General features: G+C 38.2%; 1 protein-coding gene across 1 annotated transcript in view; it reads right to left on the bottom strand.

Annotated features, from left to right (window-relative positions):
* cops8 (COP9 signalosome subunit 8) overlaps nucleotides 1–15703 on the bottom strand; it is a 30718-nt gene extending 15015 nt beyond the window's left edge. Inside the window, exons 1-4 of the mRNA XM_051710845.1 lie at nucleotides 15547–15703; nucleotides 15035–15105; nucleotides 14892–14940; nucleotides 14686–14818 (exon numbers count right to left, since the gene is read on the bottom strand). Of these exons, the coding sequence (XP_051566805.1) occupies nucleotides 14686–14818; nucleotides 14892–14940; nucleotides 15035–15105; nucleotides 15547–15618 (325 nt within the window). The 5' untranslated portion in view covers nucleotides 15619–15703. The remainder of the gene's footprint in view (nucleotides 1–14685; nucleotides 14819–14891; nucleotides 14941–15034; nucleotides 15106–15546) is intronic.
* Between the last annotated feature and the right edge of the window lie 4319 nt (nucleotides 15704–20022).

The raw sequence follows: 20022 nt of genomic DNA, 5'->3' as shown, positions 1-20022 counted from the left end.
TTGTTTGTTATTAATAATGCAGGCGTTGGTAATGTGTTGTTTCTTATAACACATGACTGAAACAACAACAATAATAAAATAATAATAACAGTAATAACAGTATGAAAAATTAAACTTATTTTTTATATACAAAATTATATTATAATTGCATCTCTTTTTCCTTTTTTAGAGCAGTAATAGCTTTCATTGAAAATGAAAGGGCATTACCAGGAGTACTGAAATCAGGTACTGCCTGGACGCTAATTCTTGATATGAGCCCAAAGATGTTCCAAAAACACCTGCGATTTAAAAGAACACAATCTGAGCAATATGTGGAGCTTTTGAATCAAGAAGACCACTGTCCTCTCCCTTACTCTTCCGTTTCTTGCAGGTGTTTTTTGTAACACGCTCTCAAGAAGCAAATTTTTCTAGATTCAAGGCCTCTGGCCAACAAATCTCAACACCCTCAGCTGTAGCCAGAACAGGAAAACTTATGTCATGCTGGTCATACAAGAGGTCATTCATTTCTTTAAATACTGAAATCTCATTGTGCCACTCCCTGTGCTGCTATTATTGTCTTTCACCCTTTTGTAAGCATCCTCTAGTGTGTACCACTTTCTCTGCACTTTTTCTGAATCAAATGTCTCACCGAATTTGGAGGAGAGCTTAGAAGCCATGTCCTTCCACAACATTTTTTTATTTTCTCTGGACAATTTTACTCTATTCCGCAGTTCAGTTTGATTTTTGGGTAGTTCACCCTCTGCCTCCAGGTGCTGATGCATTAAATCAATTGAGTGTTTGCTGCCTAGTGAAACCACAGCTAGTGGGCAATGAAGATTGTCCACTTGTGGTAGCTTCACAAACTGCTCCCTCTCTTCCATATTGCAGTCCTCAGCCTCCTCTAGATAACAATACACAAATATTATTTACAGCTGAAGTCAGAAGTTTACATACACTTAGGTGGTAAAATAATTAAAACAAATTTTTTAACCACTCCACAGATTTAATATTAGCAAACTAGTTTTGGCAAGTCGTTTAGGACATCTACTTTGAACATTACACAAGTAATTTTTCCAAAAATTGTTTACAGACAGATTATTTCACTTTTAATTGACTATATCACAATTCCAGTGGGTCAGAAGTTTACATACACTAAGTTAACTGTGCCTTTAAGCAGCTTGGAAAATTGCAGAAAGTGATGTCAAGTCTTTAGACATTTAGCCAGTAAGCTTCTGATAGGAGGTGTACTGAATTGGAGGTGTACCTGTGGATGTATTTTAAGGCCTACCTTCAAACTCAGTTCCTCTTTGCTTGGCATCATGGGAAAATCAAATTAAATCTGTCAAGACCTGAGAAAAATAAATTGTGGACCTCCACAAGTCTGGTTCATCCTTGGGAGCAATTTCCAAATACCTGAAAGTACCACGTTTATCTGTACAAGCAATAGTATGCAAGTATTAGCACCATGGGTCCATGCAGCCATCATACCGCTCAGGAAGGAGACGTCTCCTAGAGATGAACGTAGTTTGGTGCGAAAAGTGCAAATTAATCCCAGAACAACAGCAAAGGACCTTGTGAAGATGCTGGAGGAAACAGGTAGATAAGTATATATATCCACAGTAAAACGAGTCCTATATCAACATACAGTGCATCCGGAAAGTATTCACAGCGCTTCACTTTTTCCACATTTTGTTATGTTACAGCCTTATTCCAAAATGGATTAAATTCATTATTTTCCTCAAAATTCTACAAACAATACCCCATAATGACAACGTGAAAGAAGTTTGTTTGAAATCTTTGCAAATTTATTAAAAATAAAAAACAATGTACATCACATGTACATAAGTATTCACAGCCTTTGCTCAATACTTTGTTGAAGCACCTTTGGCACCAATTACAGCCTCAAGTCTTTTCGAGTATGATCCTACAAGCTTGGCACACCTATTTTTGGGCAGTTTCTCCCATTCTTCTTTGCAGGACCTCTCAAGCTCCATCAGGTTGGATGGGGAGCGTCGGTGCACAGCCATTTTCAGATCTCTCCAGAGATGTTCAATCGGGTTCAAGTCTGGGCACTGGCTAGGCCACTCAAGGACATTCACAAAGTTGTCCCGTAGCCACTCCTTTGTTAACTTGGCTGTGTGCTTAGGGTCGTTGTCCTGTTGGAAGATGAACCTTCGCCCCAGTCTGAGGTCCAGAGCGCTCTGGAGCAGGTTTTTATCAAGGATGTCTCTGTACATTGCTGCATTCATCTTTCCCTCAATCCTGACTAGTGTCCTAGTTCCTGCCGCTGAAAAACATCCCCACAGCATGATGCTGCCACCATCATGCTTCACTGTAGGGATGGTATTGGCCAGGTGATGAGCAGTGCCTGGTTTCCTCCAGACATGACGCTTGCCATTCAGGCCAAAGAGTTCAATCTTTGTTTCTCATGGTCTGAGAGTCCTTCAGGTGCCTTTTGGCAAACTCCAGGCAGGCTGTCATGTGCCTTTTACTGAGGAGTGGCTTCCATCTGGCCACTCTACCATACAGCCCTGATTGGTGGAGTGCTGCAGAGATGGTTGTTCTTCTGGATGGTTCTCCTCTCTCCACAGAGAAATGCTGGAGCTCTGTCAGAGTGACCATCAGGTTCTTGGTCACCTCCCTGACTAAGGCCCTTCTCCCCCGATCGCTCAGTTTGGCCGGGCGGCCAGCTCTAGGAAGAGTCCTGGTGGTTTCAAACTTCTTCCATTTACGGATGATGGAGGCCACTGTACTCATTGGGACCTTCAATGCTGCAGAAATTTTTCTGTACCCTTTCCCAGATCTGTGCCTCGATACAATCCTGTCTCGGAGGTCTACAGACAATTCCTTGGACTTCATGGCTTGGTTTGTGCTCTGGCATGCACTGTTAACTGTGGGACCTTATATAGACAGGTGTGTGCCTTTCCAAATCATGTCCAATCAACTGAATTTACCACAGGTGGACTCCAATCAAGTTGTAGAAACATCTCAAGGATGATCAGTGGAAACAGGATGCACCTGAGCTCAATTTTGAGTGTCATGGCAAAGGCTGTGAATACTTATGTACAGGTGATTTTTTTTTTTTTCGTTTTTTATTTTTAATAAATTTGCAAAGATTTCAAACAAACTTCTTTCATGTTGCCATTATGGGGTATCGTTTGTAGAATTTTGAGGAAAATAATGAATTTAATCCATTTTGGAATAAGGCTGTAACATAACAAAATGTGGAAAAAGTGAAGCGCTGTGAATACTTTGCGGATGCACTGTAACCTGAAAGGCTGCTCAGCAAGGAAGAAGCCGCTGCTCCAAAAAAGCCAGACTACAGTTTGCAAGTGCACATGGGGACAAAAATCTTACTTTGTGGAGAAATGTCCTGTGGTATAATGAAACAAAAATTTAACTGTTCGGCCATAATGACCATCGTTATATTTGGAGGATAAAGGGTGAGGCTTGCAAGCCGAAGAACACCAGGATGGTGAACCGTGACAACATAGTCAAGGTATTGGAGTGACCATCACAAAGCCCTGACCTCAATCTGATAGAAAATTTGTAGGCAGAACTGAAAAAGCATGTGCGAGCAAAATAGGAGGCCTACAAACCTGACCCAATTACAACAGTTCTGTCTGGAGGAATGGGCCAAAATTCCAGCAACTTATTGTGAGAAGCTTGTGGAAGGCTACCCAAAACGTTTGACACAAGTTAAACAATTTAAAGGCAATGCTACCAAATACTAACAAAGTGTATGTAAACTTCTGGCCCACTGGGAATATGATGAAAGAAATTAAAGCTGAAATAAATAATTCTCTTCACTATTATTCTGACATTTCACATTCTTAAAATAATGACCCTAACTGACCTAAGACAGGGAATGTTTTCTACGATTAAATGTCAAGAATTGTGAAAAACTGAGTTTAAATGTATTTGGCCAAGATGTAGGTAAACTTCTGACTTCAACTGTACTTATTGGCAAGTAAAGTGAGTTGTAAATAACAAATGTAAAATGACTGTACACTCATAGTAGAATTTGTTGTCATATAACAACTGGAATAGGAACAAGAAAATTCAATGCAACAAGGCTAATACGTAACTACAGCTTTTAGATGAACACAGTCATTTTTTATGTGTTGTGCTGACATCTAGTGGCATAGATGCAGCATAATGCAAATGCAAAAAATGTTCAGTTATGTCATGTCATTGCAGACCATTAGCCATGATTAATTTATTACTTGAGGGAAAGTGTTAAATGACAAGAATTGTTAATATAAAAATGTTGTAGGCTACTTTTTTTTCAGGGCTAAAACTTTTAATGAGGGAAAGACTGAGTGAAACATTAACAATGTTACAAGTGCTTAGTAATTTACCATGGAGTCTGCCTTCTTTAGCAGGACAAATAATGGCCTACACAAATAATGGCCTACACTCTTCTCATCCATAAAATACCTGTTGTCACCCTGTCTCTGGTACAATGTGCCAGTGAAATTAGCAGATTTACTCTCATCCAGATAGAGCTGCATCTGTGAGTCTAGGAATACTGACGAGCACAATAAAGAACATACTGTCAGATTTAATGACAAAAACACAGCCTAATTTGAGTAATCAATAGACAAAACCACAATACAACAAGTAACAGTCGTTATGCAAATGCCTTATTAATAAACTTATAGCTTAGTTAGCAGGACATTAGACAGTTATCCAACTCTGTGCTAGCTACATTATACTGTGTTGTATGTCTTTCGTTTATTTTCAGATTAATCCTGCATTATTAAGACATTAATAATAGTCAATTATACGAATTATTACACAGAAATATTACAAGATAACTACTTAGCTACATTTTACTGCTGAAGCCACCGCCATTTTGAGTGTTTCCGTATGAAGTTGCAGTGGTCAGGTGGTACAAGTCGGAGCTCTCAGAAAATTCAGTTTACAAGTTGTAATTACGAGTTCTACGAGGACGTGAACACTTTTTACAAGTCGGAATCTCGTAATTACGGTAATTACGACATGGTGTGAATGCAGCATTTGGTCCTTGCTATGTCAACAAAGTTCCACAAATTCCAAACGGCCCATTTCTACAGTCTGGTTTAAATAAATGCTATTTTTCTATTAAGGAGGAAGTTCTCAGTTCTAAAACTTACGGTGTGTATTTATAGAACAATGACCTCTTATATGTCAAAAGATCAAGGAAAATTGTATTCTTCATGTCATGACCCCTTTAATAAAGTATATTTCATTCTTATTCTTATTGAATGCTCATTTTATGTTTTTAGTTTACAGTTTTATTGTGTGAAGTGCATAGACGTACTACTGTGGTATTACGGTTTACTTGCATTATCAACTGAGACTGTACAATAAAATATAAAATAAAAAGTATTTAATTGAACTCATATCAGCCATATCATGAGTCACCTCTTGAATTGATGTGTAGTACAATACAAACATTAATAGTAGATAAAACACTTAATCAACAATCATATTAAAATATATTGGTAGCTGGTGGCGCTTGAGGGGAGTCCCATTCTCTATGTAAAAACACAGCTCACATAAAGTGTTCTTCTGCAAGTTGCCTGCAATTTTAAGTTTCAACCAAAGATGTCACTAGAGAGTTACATAGTGCAGCTTTAATTAAACATGAAAATGCCACATAAGACTGCCCTGAGAAATTTAATGACATTAGACATTTTAAATTATACCAGTAAATGATTAAAAGATGTAAAAAATAGAAACTTTGTGGAACCATTAGAACTCCCTAAACTGACGACTGAGCAAAAAAAATTATCTTGATTCTGAGATAAACTTGGAGGAGCTGGACAAGGTAATTAAGGCCTTGCCTACAGGCAAGGCTCCAGGGCCGGATGGATTTGCCACTAAATTTTTTAGATCTTACACTACAGAACTGGCTCCACTTTTGTTAGAAGTTTATACAGAATCATTAAAGAATGGAAAGCTTCTGCCAACCATGACACAAGCCCGGATCAGTCTGATTCTTAAAAAGGATAAAGATCCAAGGGAGTGTAAGAGTTACCGTCCAATTTTCCTGATCCAGTTAGATGTAAAAAATATTGTCAAACATTTTGGTTATGACATCTCTTATACATATAGATCAGGTGGGGTTTATTCGGGGCCGTAGCTCTTCTGATAACATAAGGCATTTCATCAATATCATGTGGTCACTGGCGAATGATCAGACACCGGTCGCTACCATCTCACTTGACTTGGGTTCGGGAATACTTTTATTGGATGGATTAAGTTACTTTATAGACACCCAGTAGCAGCGGTACAAACAAATTGATTAATTTCACATTATGTTACTCTGAACAGGGGCACCCGGCAAGGTTGCCCTCTTTCCCCATTATTGCTCTGTCTTGCCCTGCAATAAGAAAGGAATATGATTTTCTAGGGGTGGTGGCAGGAGGTGTGGCACATAAACTAGCTTTATGCAGATTATATTTTATTATTTGTCTCCGACCCCATTAGATCTATGCCTTGCCTTCACAAAATTATTAATTACTTTTCTAATTTCTCAGGATACAGAGTCAATTGGTCTAAATCCGAAGCTCTGGCTCTGACAGCGTACTGCCCAGTAATGGCTTTTCAGCCGGGCGCCTTCCAGAGGCCTAAACAGGGAATTAAGTATTTGGGCATTTTATTCCCTGCAAAATTGTGCGATTTAGTTAGTGTTAATTTAGACCCCTTAATAAAAAGGTTTTCGAGCGATGTGAACAGGTGGGCTTCATTACATTTATCAATGATTGGGAAAGTTAATGTTATTAAAATGAATTGTATTCCAAAATTCAACTACCTGCTACAATCTCTCCCTGTAGATGTCCCCCTCTCTTATTTCAAGCAATTTGACAGCATAGCGAAGTCCTTCATTTGTAATGGTAAGCGTCCCAGATTACATTTCAATAAGTTACATAGGCCGATTGAAAAAGGTGGGCTAGGCCTACCCAAGATTTTGTTTTATTATTATATATTCAGTCTCAGACATTTGGCTTATTGGTCGCTTCCACCTGAGAGAGCCCCTCCCTGGTTTTGTTTTGAACAGGAAAGTCTTGCCCCTATTTCGCCATTGCAAAGCCTTTCTATCAAACTAATCGAAGAAGTTAAGTTACACCCCGTAATCTCGCATTTGCACTCGGTATGGACAAAAGTGTCCAAAGTGTTTAATTCAGACATTTATTTAAATGTTGCCTCGAGCATATGGCAGAATCCAAAATTATGTATTAATAAATCCCCTTTCTGCTGTTCAGAGTGGATTGTGAGGGAGGTTACTACACACGGTGACCTATATGAGAGTGGAGTGTTGAGATCTTTTGAAAATATGGTTCAACATTTTAGGATCCCAGATCTCAGTTCTTTGGGTATTTACAGCTGCGCCACCTGCTCTGTACTATTTTTGGGGGTAGTATACACCCCCCTAAAGCGGCAGATACTCTGGAAGTGGTGATTACTGCATTTGGAAAAGGCCATGCGGCATCAGTGTATTATTCCCTGCTAATTCAGAGTCTGGGGGATGGAGCTTCAACTTCCCTCATGAGATTATGGGAGAAAGAACTAAACTTGATATTCGAGGAGGGAGTGTGGGCTAGGATTCTAAAAAAAAATCAAGTCTACATCTAGAGATGCAAGGGTGTGCCTTATGCAATTTAAGATTTTACATTGATTCTATTGGACCCCCTCTAGATTGTATATGCTGGGTTTTAAAGACACACCTCACCCAACTCATCCCAGATGTGTATGCAAGTATGCACATTAGAAGTCTCCTTGGCAATCAAGATTTCAAGATTGAATACACTTCTGAGTGCTTGATGCACGCGCAGAGCGCTAGATGACACTAGGAAGTGTAATCGAGCTTGAAATCAAATCATGATCGCCAAAGAGACTTCTGATGTCAAGATTTATAGTGAAAAATGAACCGTAGCAAAGCATGAATAAAGGAGTCTGTATCCAGTGATGCAGCAACTTTAATATGAATGGTTCTTATGGATAAACAGGTGAAAATAACTCCATTTCGTTTCACTGTGCATCGTCCTCATTTTATCTCAAACAGACCGAAACAATTTACTCGAACTCGAGTGAATAGTGGTTCATCTGGTGAAACTCTACTTAAAGGTAAATTTGCCATCTGCTGGCATCCTGCTGTTCCTTGCAAGCATCTGCAGATCACACATATGGATACAATTCTCTGTATGGCAGAACTGGCTCCTGGAATTCAATATCTTTGACAGAGCTTTGCCAGCCTGTAATTTCATCTGCTGTGTCCAACTTCATTGTGAATATGTTTCAAAAGCAGATCAGATGCAGATCCTTTGCCAATATTATCGGGTGCTTGGATTCTTCATGCATGACTGCATTCTCAAGATGTCCATGCATTCTTATAACACCTGACTGAAGTATCGGACTGAGACTATACAGAGAACTACTCCGTTTAACTTTGTAAAGTTGACAATTCCTCTGGGAACCTCATCCTTTGAGAAAAGCGTATGATCTCCAGTTCACTTTCCTCTGCCTCATCTAATGAAAGATAGTTTTTATCCATATTGAATTGTAACTTATGCATGTTTTCATCAATAATAGCTTCTAACTGACACTGGTTCAATTCAGAACAGGCGAGAGTGTCTTTCAATTGTTTTCTTTTTTCTCAAGGTCCAGCAGTATTTTCTTCAGCCTAAGGATCCAAGCCACAGCTTTCTGCAGACGCATCCAAGATGAGTAGTAATAAGATGCATTACAGCAATAGATCCCTCCTGAATTTGAACCTGTAATGCATTAAACAAGACACTTTCCTTGATTTCTGGGTCTCAAGATGGAATCTTTCCCAAACCAGTTGGGCTGTTTGGCCACTCCTCCTATGGTCTAATAACAAAGGGAGGGCCAGATTCCCACATCTGATCCTTAAGTAAAAGATACACCTTTAGCCCCCGAGGCAAGATCGGCTGGATTATTTGAAGAATTTATCAGACACTCTATTAGCAACAATGCACTTAAATCTTGAGGACTCATTTTGAATGTATTTCAGCACAGCAGTGCTGTCAGTCCAAAAAAATAGAATCTTGCAATTCCATCTTTAGATCTCTTTTCCATAACTTGTCCATTCGACTGGCAAGAGTGGCAGCTGTACATTCCATGCGGGGAATGGTGGTAAATTTCAGTGGTGCTACTCGAGACTTACTCAGCAAGAAAGCAGAATATACAATCTGTTGATGTTATGGAGAAGCAGGTAAGACACAACGCATAACCTCCCTCACTGGCATCTGAGAAATGGTGCAACTGAGCAGACATAACTTCTCCAAACTCTACAGGTTTCAAACATCTTTTTGTCTCAAATTCCTCCAAGCCATGGAGATCTTCTAGCCAGTTTCTCCATCTTTGAGCATACCTGATGGGTATAATACTATCCCATCCAATCCCATCCCTGACAGGTCTTGAAGAATCTTCTTTGCAGAACGAACTACTGGAGACAAAAATCCAAGAGGATCGTAGATGGCACCGATCACAGAAAAAATCCCTCTTCGGGTAAGAGGTCCATCTTTAACCACTACCTTGAACTAAAGGTGTCTGATTCAGCATACCACCATACACCTAATGCTCTTTCCACCGGAAATATATCATGGTTCAAGTCTGGGTCCTTTACCTCTTTTGTATGACACTCAACACTCCACGACTGTTGTTCATCCATTTGGTCAAATGGAATCCACCATAAGCACACATTGCAAGGAGTTCCTTATATAATTGTACAGCATCAGATTGTGTGGGCACTGAAGGCAATCATCTACATAGAAGTGATTAAGGATGACATCAGCAGTCCTAGAATTAAACAGATCTCTGTGATCCCCTACACATTTCCCAAGCACATAATTAGAACAACTTGGAGATGAGGAAACGCCGAACAGATGTACAACCATTCTGAATTCTTCCAAGTTCTTACTGATGTTGCCCTTTGTCCACCACAGAAACCTTAAAAAGTCACAGTTTTCTGCAGGTACCTTTGCCTGATAGAACATGGATTCGATGTTGGCCATTAGAGCAACAGATTCCATTCTGAATCCTGTAAGAACACTTATTACGGTGCTGGTTAGGTCAGGTTCTTGTAGAAGTTGCCCATTCAATGATACTCCCTGAAATGAGGCACTACAGTCAAAAACAACCCTGATCATCTTCTTTTTTGGATGATAAACCCCATGATGAGGTATATACCACAAGTATCCATCATTCCTCTCAAGTTCTTCTGCAGGTACTTTTTTAGTGTATCCTTTAGAAATCACATCTTCCATGAAAGCAGTGTAATCTGCCTGAAATGAAGCATCTCTTATAAATTTCCTTTGTAGGTTCAGAGCCCGCTGTTCTGCAACTCCTTTGTTATTTGGCAGGACCACATCATTATCCCTGAGCGGCTAGCCAATGCAATAATGACCATCTACCAGTTTTACAGACTGAGACACAAGATCCATAAACTGGTTATCTTCTTTAGACATTCCTACCAGTTCATCTAGAGCATTCTCAGGGAAATCGGTCTTAAACTGCTGTTTCCAATGCTCATCCAATTTCAGAACTGTTTACAGTCATGTGAGGTTGGTCATTACAAAAAGTTGCACTCCTTTCCATTCCTTTGAGTGGTTCATTCACTGTCCATTCAAGCATGGTTTTTACCGCATATGGTCCATTTTTCTGGCTGCGAATAATTTGCCATGGCTCCAGAGCCTCTGGCACATTGGCTCCAATTAAGAGCTGCTTCAATCGAGGACAAGTGTATAAGATTTAAATAAGGCCATCGAACAAGATCGGGAATATTAGATTTAGATATTGGCATACTTTTCTGCGTATACACTTCAGGAAGTGCACAATAATGAGTCTGATCCAATCCAGCAACTTCTATATCCTTGAGAACATAGCTGCAAACCGAATTATCTTGATTCATGGTTTTAAGGAAGATATTACTTTTTTGCCCGACAGATTAATCTTATTCATGAGGCTTTCAGTACAGAAAGATGCTGATCTGCCAGGATCTAAAAAGGCATAAGTCTCCACAATCTTGTTTCCATTCTTAGATTTAACACATACTAGAAGAATGGACAAGGCACAAGAATCTTCACCGGTCCCAGTTAAACTATTGGACTGAATAGAGACTAATGCACTACCCACTGCTTGCTTTGGTTCCTCTGGCCTTTCTATTTTTTCTCATTGGAAAACATGAAGAATGCTTGGGTGCTTAAAACCGCACACTTTACAGACCTACACACAAACAGCCACAACAGATTCCTTTCTTCTTCAAAAAATAACTTTTTTCCTCAATGAGTTTTCTTAGAAAGTGTGGAACAAGAATCCAAAATATGTTCTTCAACACAGCAAAGGCAGGTTGTGATTATTTCCTTATTAATTTTCCGTACATCTTCTGTACCACGTGCCACAATGACGGTGGAGGCGAAACTACTTCCCCTAATCTTAAACAATCTTATTAATTGTCCTTCGACCTCCACTAAGAGGTGCTTCTTGGATGTTTCCAAACACAGGATCTGAAGCAATTTTCACTTGCTTCTCATTAAATTCACAATATCTTTAAATACTGATTGGTTGTTACATTTTTCCTGCAAATCACATGCCACCACTCTCCATTCATCTCTGAGCTTAAAGGTCAACTTTGAAAGAATAATTTGCATGTTAGTAGCCAAGTTTAACTCATTTAACAAATGTCTTCCATGGCACTGCAACAAACTAAGAAAAATACAATAATCTTGTAATGCCTTTGTGTCCTCAGACTTTATGGCTTTCCAAGAGAGCACTTTGTCCATGTATCCTGCAAGTTATTTTCAGCTCATTCCCAAAATGTTCCTTAAGCAAAGCCTTGGCTTTCAAATAAACCTGTGTGGGGGACATATGCTGACAGCCTCTGACTAGCTCTTTAGGTTGACCTTGGGTATATTGCTCAAGAAAATAGAAACAGTCACCATAACTGTTTGCTTTTTTTTTCCATAACCTCCTCAAATGAGTGTATGAAGTATTGATATTGCAAAGGATCTCCATCAAAGGATGGAATTCTTTATGAGGAAGTGATGAGGTAATGTGTACTATCATGGCAGCAATTTCATTTTGTTTTTCAATAAGATGCAGTATGTTTCCTTATTCCCTATTAGTTGATGATTGTTTTGAAACAGGTACATTTTCACTGCTGCAGTTGCCAGGTGGCTGTACATTTATTGGTGCAGTTGACTGTAATGATGTTATTATTTGAACTCATTTGTTGTAGCACAGAGTGAAGCTGAGAATTACTTATGATCCTTTCATTCCTTCTCGCAGATTGTATCAAATGGTTAACAGGCAGAGGCAGTGACACAGCATGTGTGTAATCTTGAACTGAAGCCACTGCTATTTCTGCAGTAGGATTAGAGGAAATCATTCCAGTATTCTCTGTTTTTGACTCCTTTACTTTCAATTGTACACATTGTTCTGATTCAGCAGACCTGTACACATTAACTCAAGCCTTGGATGCAGCTATTTTAGTTTGAAGCTCAATTTGTTCCTTCTTCCTTAAACATTCTTCTTCATCCACCTTCTTCTCCATGCATGTGCAATTAGACCCCTGCAAATGATCCAGAATCCAGCAGCACGTCTGGTCTTTAATCAACCAAAGAGAGCGCATGTTACACCACTCCTAGTCTCTCTCCACTGGCTGCAGGTTAATGCACGTATCAAATTCAAGGCTCTGATGCTGTCATACAGAACAGTCACTGGGTCTGCTCCAGCATACCTAAAATAATTTCTGCAGAGCTACGCACCCACTAGAAGCCTGCAGTCGGCCAAGGAACGTCACATTGTTGTACCAACACAAAGAGGCACCAAAACACTTTCCTGGACTTTCGGCTTCATCATACCACTTTGGTGGAATGACCTTCCAAACTCCATCCGTGAAGCTAAATCACTTTCTGTCTTCAAAAAAACGACTAAAAACAAATATTTTCCATGAGCACTTAACCAGTCACTAATTTAATACAAAAAATAAAAATTAAAAATACAAATTCTTGTTGCACTTTAATCTGTTTTAAATACTATACTGATGCTAGTGAAACTTTGTAATATGACACTTTTTCGTACCACTGTCTCCTTAAGATGATTCGCTTATGTTTTTCCTCTTTTGTAAGTCGCTTTGGATAAAAGCATCTGCCAAATGAATAAATGTAAATGTCCACCGCATGCTACTGTTGTAACATTTGCTGACTGGCCAATAGAGCCGCCATTTCAGTCTCAGCTTGAAAATGGGCAGATGATGTAGATGGCCTACAAGATTATGAACCATAAGAAGAGGTCCTTTTGCTTGATTTCTTGCTGCATACATTTGAGATACGATTAGTTGGTTTTATCTCATCCGCAAGATACTCAAAATTCACCATATTACATTCCTCACTTTGATTTGGAACATTCTGTGAATTTGCCCAAGTAGAGGTTGCATCAACAGGCAATTAACCATTAAAGAGAGAAAGCCCTGGCTGAACACCCATGTTCACTGTCTGTGTTCCATCCATCGCAGGAAGAGAAGACAGAAGATGTTCATTACTTTGTGCAGTATCTGCTGCTGTAGTTTGAGTCGGTGATTTTCTCTGATATTCTAAATTCAGACAGCCATTGCACCACATCTTCCACAAAACCTTTATTGTCCCGGGAAACTGAGTCAAACCATTCATTTTGCTTCATTTGTTCCTCAACAGGAAGTAAAGGAAGTACACCTTCATGCAACACAGTGGCATCATCTTTCAAAACTTCAGTGTTTCCAACAGTGAATAAACCTTGGATGAATTTTCATCTTTCTTCATGAGTTCTTTCATCGATGCAATCACAATTTTCATTTTATTCACTTTGGATTTACGTTCCTTTTGCAGCGATTCAACTTTTGCCTCCCAAACCTTTGCTGTGAGCTTATGCTCCCTTTTGCTTTCCATAACATCTGCCTCATCTTCCTCCATTTTACCTCATAAAATGCAATTCAACTGCACATACAGCTTCCAACACCAATCCATCTAATCACATGAACGACACATTGTGCAAATCACAGCGCTGCGTGTCCTGTCACAGCACACCTCATAAACTCTGAATTTCCAGTCCACCGTTATTCATCCAAACATCATCAGATCAACGGTACACATATATCACGGCAATTATAGCATCTCCAATGGACAAGCAGCAAACAGATAAAAATAATAATCTGGTTCACATACCGCTTCTAATGCTGTGCATCTTGTGTCTGCTTTTCCTCTCGCAATCCACGACTGCATTCCAGTGTGGCACATGAATGGAATTCCACTGAAGGCGAAGCGATTTCTGTTGACTAATATTAATGACATCCAGTAGCCACTGAGAGGCTCGGTAGTGGGACAATTTCCTTGACTCGTTTGCGATCGCTCTTCTTTTCAATGAAATGCAAAGCTGTTGTCTTTCTTGAGTTACATTTTATTGTGATGAGGCATATGAAACATGCAGTGCAAATAAAAAACACAGTCAAATACAGTCAACAGAAAGTTAGCTTTCCAACTACTCACCCCTCCCCCAACACCAAACAACCACAAAAGGGTCATAATAAAGGAAAAGAAATTGTTCACCTGTGCCCACGTTACAGTAAATAACCAATGAAAAATAATAAATTACTGCTCCTACAGTAGGAGTACTGCATTAAATAGCCTACAGCATAAACCCCAAGTTATATGATCAGCATACCTCGCAAGGCTTCCATCACAGGAAGAATGCTTTCAGACCACTGGTGAGCAGCAATAGCAGTGTAGATCCCTGGGAAGTCTCGCTGCCATATACACTGTCCTACTGCCCATATAGCTGCCAACTCTGGGTTTGCCTATAAGACCAAAACTCAATCAGAGCTCTCAATTTGATTTTTGCCTTACATTAGAAACCAAAATAAAACTCACTGTCTTGATTGCTTGGGGTATCCGCTTCCAAAGATATCTGGCATTGTTCCTGTATGAATGAATAAGATTTATGATTTGATTTATGACAACTGTTAATATGAAAGTAAATTAACAACAATTTCATTATATGTGAATATACTCACATGTCATTGTGCAGTAGATAGAGGACCAATAACTGTGAATACACCTGAGGTGTTGCAATGCCACCAGGAGCCTGAGATGCAATGTAACATGTTGGATAAAATGAAGATGACATAGCCTACATTTTATATAAATACACACTGAGACAGTCACGTAAAGCCAAGTTTGAATACTTTCATGTGCAATACATGAGTCTGCCCAAAGGAATATATTAAAACTACACGAGCTTCCACACACTTAAATCCACATTTACACACAAACTCAAGGATGTCCCACGAGCACATGACAACATTGAAACAGGTAGGCCTAAGAGTCCATTTTTACTATCGTACATCTTCTGTAGTCTTACTAATACAGTTTAATCAATAAAATCAACCAGTACAGCTTTACATGAGTAGTGAAATTTCACTGACACCTCCAGCTGGAACTCTTCAGCAGTAGGTACTAAACCTCACTCAAAAAGCTTAAGAATAAATGCAAAAAAAAAAAAAGATCCACCTCTGTCTGTTTTTACCTCCAGCTCCTGAGTTTCGAACTGCAGCAGCAGCTTTTCATCAAGTTCAGCCATCATGACAGACACGGGCATCTTTCACAGAAGCTTCAATGCTAACGGCTAGCAGCTAATGAAAACAAACCGCTTCAGCTTTGGCTCTGCGACGCCACACCGCCACCTGCTGGACTGGAGTGCAAACAACACCGACTTGCGTTCTGACACAAGCACAACTGTGGAGACTGTCCTCTCCGCAGACTGTAGCGCGATGACGTCGATTTCCGTGACGTACTGGATGTTTTCAATGTGCACGCGCACATCTACATAATATATTAGATTCTCTTCACAATATTATGTTATTTAGTGTTGTCAGTATGACATATAGCCTATACGCAATTAAGTTTGACAGGTTATATTAGCCTAGTGGCTAACAAAAAGTTAGTAGTTTAACTTCTGCCGGTAGACGTCTGTCTGTTTAAGCTTCAGTGTTTAAATTCATCCATATAATAAATGTTATTTTCACTCAAAGTTTGTTGTTTATTTTAAAGACTGGTTATATGCATTGTTTTGTATTTTATCGCCATGAAACTGCTCTACAGGTGCCGTATCGTGATCGACCACTGCAGGATACATAAATATTATTTTTTGTCTTGTCATCTTAACCCTTGTGCGTCAATTAAAAAAAAAGTTACTCAGAGGTCCTTAGAGGACAAAAATGTCCACGTCAAAAAAACTGCCATAATAATATTATATATTAATATTATTTTCCACTTTCAATGAGTTAATTTTTTAACCAACATCAGTTCTGATCATAGTTACTAAATATTCATTCATTTTCAGGATTTTAATGCCAGTTTGTTTACATAATGCCACTGTTGTTTTTTACACACACACACACACACACACACACATTTCTCAATACACACATACAAAACTCTTTGACATCCATACATACACACCCACACAATTTTAGCTGCATCATTTATTCAATTGGCCTGCAGTGCTCTATAATACAGCAAACAGAAAATAGGAAAAAAGAATGTATTTGCTCCATTGGCTAAACATGAGAAAAATGGCGCCATCTGGTGCAAATATAAAAAATAAAAAAATACATTTTGAAGCCAGGGCAGCAAACAGTTATGAAAGCATAATATCATAGGATCCATGATTTTATGCTTTATGCACTGGGATCAAATATTGCTGTTTTAATGGGTTTTAATGGGGACATTTTTGTCCTTAAGGTTCTGAGTGTTACTATGTTGTGTACACAGTGTATTATAGATGTATTATAGGAACTGAGGTTGAAATATCAAAATTCCCCCAAAAATACACACCTTTGGCAAAATTTATGCTGTTGGAATTAACACAGCCAAAATGATCGAAAAAACAAAAATGAAAAAGACAAAAACATCCCGAAGGTCGCACAAGGGTTAGGTAAGTAAAATTTTATAACAATAAATGTGTTGTGAATAATCCACGTAACTTCGTTTTGGAAATAAAAATCTACTAGCCTACACATTTTTATTTGTCCATTATGTTTTGCTGTCCAAAATGTAAGGTTGAGAGACTGAACATACAGTATCTATCTGTAACTGTATAATTATTCTCTTGTCGTGTAGAAGCAGTCATTGGCGTGTAATAATCATTCATGTATGAATAAAATAAAAGCTTTACATTTCTCTGTGATATACGTGACAGAGTATAAGACATGTTACACTAAAATAAGATTTTAATCCCAAATCAAATTAAAGAAGAAATAGGACTGTGTATGTTCTCAAAACAGAATCAAACAAATGATAATTAAAAAAAAACATGTAGGCTAATAGTCATCCATACCAAACAAATTCACTCCAAATACTCAGCAACCTCTCATAATCTTTAGAAGACTAAAATCCCTGATGCCCAAAAGTCATTATACGCTAATATATATATATATATATATATATATATATATATATATATATATATATATATATATATATATATAAAAGTTTAAGGAAATACAGTCATTATTGCACATCCAGTATATCACGGCTCAGAATGTTTTATATCCTAAATCCAACATGGATTTAATCCACTATGTAATGCAGCAAGGACCTCTTGGAACTGTCTATGGTGAATCAACTGAGATGGAAGAATCTCATTTAGCCAGGTCCTTGCAGAATGTCATGTAAAATTAAGTAGTTTCAACGGGACTGATTTCTGTTGTTCAATGGTTTGTGGTCAGCCATGACAATATAGTTAATGTTAACAACAAAATGCTAATATGAAAAAAAATATGTTGTCTTCATTTCTCCACAGACTCCACAATGAATTATTGGCAAATTTTAAAGGTGCACTTAGTAATTTTTAACTCATTAAAAAAGTTTTACTCCTAAAGAAATTAATTGTAATTTTGAAACATGTATACAATCATGACCACTCTCATGAGATGAGGACTCCAGTCATATCAGTAACTTTATGAAAGCTGTTTTTATTCTATATGGGGCAGGGGTGCCCTCATGGGGGCTGCCATTTTAGAATCACATGACCAGCTGAATACTACTCGCTTAATATCAGTAACCGTCTTGTTATTGGACACTTTCACTTTTGGATTAAATGAATCATGGCTGATTGTGAATAGTGAATTTCTACAATGGCATCTTTAACTGAAAACTATTGATTTTGAATGATGTTGCATCCAGACCGCTAGGTGTCACTGTAAGTCCAAGATGACACAAACAAAAATTTACTGAGTGCACTTTTAAAGAAACCACAAAGTCTAGTGTCAGAGCAGTTGAAAAAGATTTTGACATATATGTCCGTCTCCTACAGATACAGACCCATAATGGCTTGCAATCATTTAAATGCTACAAATACTCTTCCTGCAGACTGCTAAGGCCACACACATCTCAAATTAATTGCTTTGTTCAAGGGACATTCAAGAACAAGCACCTGTAACTGAATTCACTAAACTTAAAACAAAATGATAATAATAATTAAAATATATATATACAGAGATATTCAAGATTAAATAATGATGACAGTTTTCCTGCTCATCCATAATTTTAGAACATATATTTTTGATATATCCACCTTTTTTCTGAATGCAGAAGTGTTCCACGATTCGACAGTTTTCAATTTCCGGTCTCCAGTGTTTTCACTCGTATCAGCGTAAATTCTTATGTAATGTAATGTTTAAGGTATTACATTTGTAAAAATTGTCAAAAAACATGCCAATACTTCACAGAGTCAAGATGACCGTTTTTTTATTGACAGTGCCTCTCCTGAACGTGTAGATGACATGAAGCGATGGGCCGAGGTTAGTTATGTTGATATCCTTAATTATTCTGAGCTGTTACGACAGACAGCATTTGCACAAGTTGAGCCTGAAATTTATTTTTACTCCAAGTAACACTTAAATGGTTGTTGTTCTCTTCTGGATCGCTCATTTTGGCAGTTTTTACTTGGCGTCTCAAGACCAGAAATACAAAACAGGGAATTAGAATCATCATGGCGCCGCCCAGTGGTTGCTCAGGAAAACTGTGGATAGATACATGAATAAAATAGTAGACTTGGTACTCCTTTCCCAATAACAATTGAACTTAGCGGTTAAGAGCGATTTTTATTTTTTACATGCGTTAACCAAAACGGCACTTAACATGATTGCTTTAAGTGCTACTTAAGAGAGACAATGTCCATAAACGTGAAGTGCTGAAATGTGACCATATAGTGCTGCTCTTCATTGCAACTTCATTATATTTGTGCGCAACTTTAAAAACGTTTGTAATTTAGCTCGCTGGAAATATTGAAAAATATTTTCTTAAATGTATTCACCACATAATTGCATTTTGTTTTGCAATCGTTTTGTGCAGAATGATATATTTATTTTACACAATCACTGCTTCGTTCATCAGATGCGCATTTTAAAATTTCGTTTTTAAAAATTTGTTCTGTGGGTCGAGATTAAAACTTCAAGGATCAGTGAAGACAGCGGAGACCCTGTGTATGGTCCTGCTAATGACAACAAGCATTAATTGAATACAACAAGATTCATCATGCTACTGCAGAGCGCAAAATAAGGAGACGTGGAAGCTGAGCTTTATGGATACTATAACTTTATTTGTATACTTATTAATTTATCTGTTCACCCAATATTGACTAGCCATTTTCTAGAGTTGGGGTACTCGAGTGAGTCCAGTTTTAATGGACTCGGACTTGTCACGGACTCGGATGCATTTTTTCTCAGACTTGACTCAGACTCGAGCCTTTTGGACTTGGGATTTGTACATTCTGTGTATTTGATACTGCGCATCAGTTTTCACACGTATACAGGTGCATCTCAATAAATTAGAATGTCGTGGAAAAGTTCATTTATTTCAGTAATTCAACTCAAATTGTGAAACTCGTGTATTAAATAAATTCAATGCACACAGACTGAAGTAGTTTAAGTCTTTGGTTCTTTTAATTGTGATGATTTTGGCTCACATTTAACAAAAACCCACCAATTCACTATCTCAA

Source organism: Myxocyprinus asiaticus, chromosome 11 (assembly GCF_019703515.2).
Source record: "Myxocyprinus asiaticus isolate MX2 ecotype Aquarium Trade chromosome 11, UBuf_Myxa_2, whole genome shotgun sequence".
Lineage (NCBI taxonomy): Eukaryota > Metazoa > Chordata > Actinopteri > Cypriniformes > Catostomidae > Myxocyprinus > Myxocyprinus asiaticus.
This window is presented reverse-complemented; position numbering and strand designations above follow the sequence as displayed.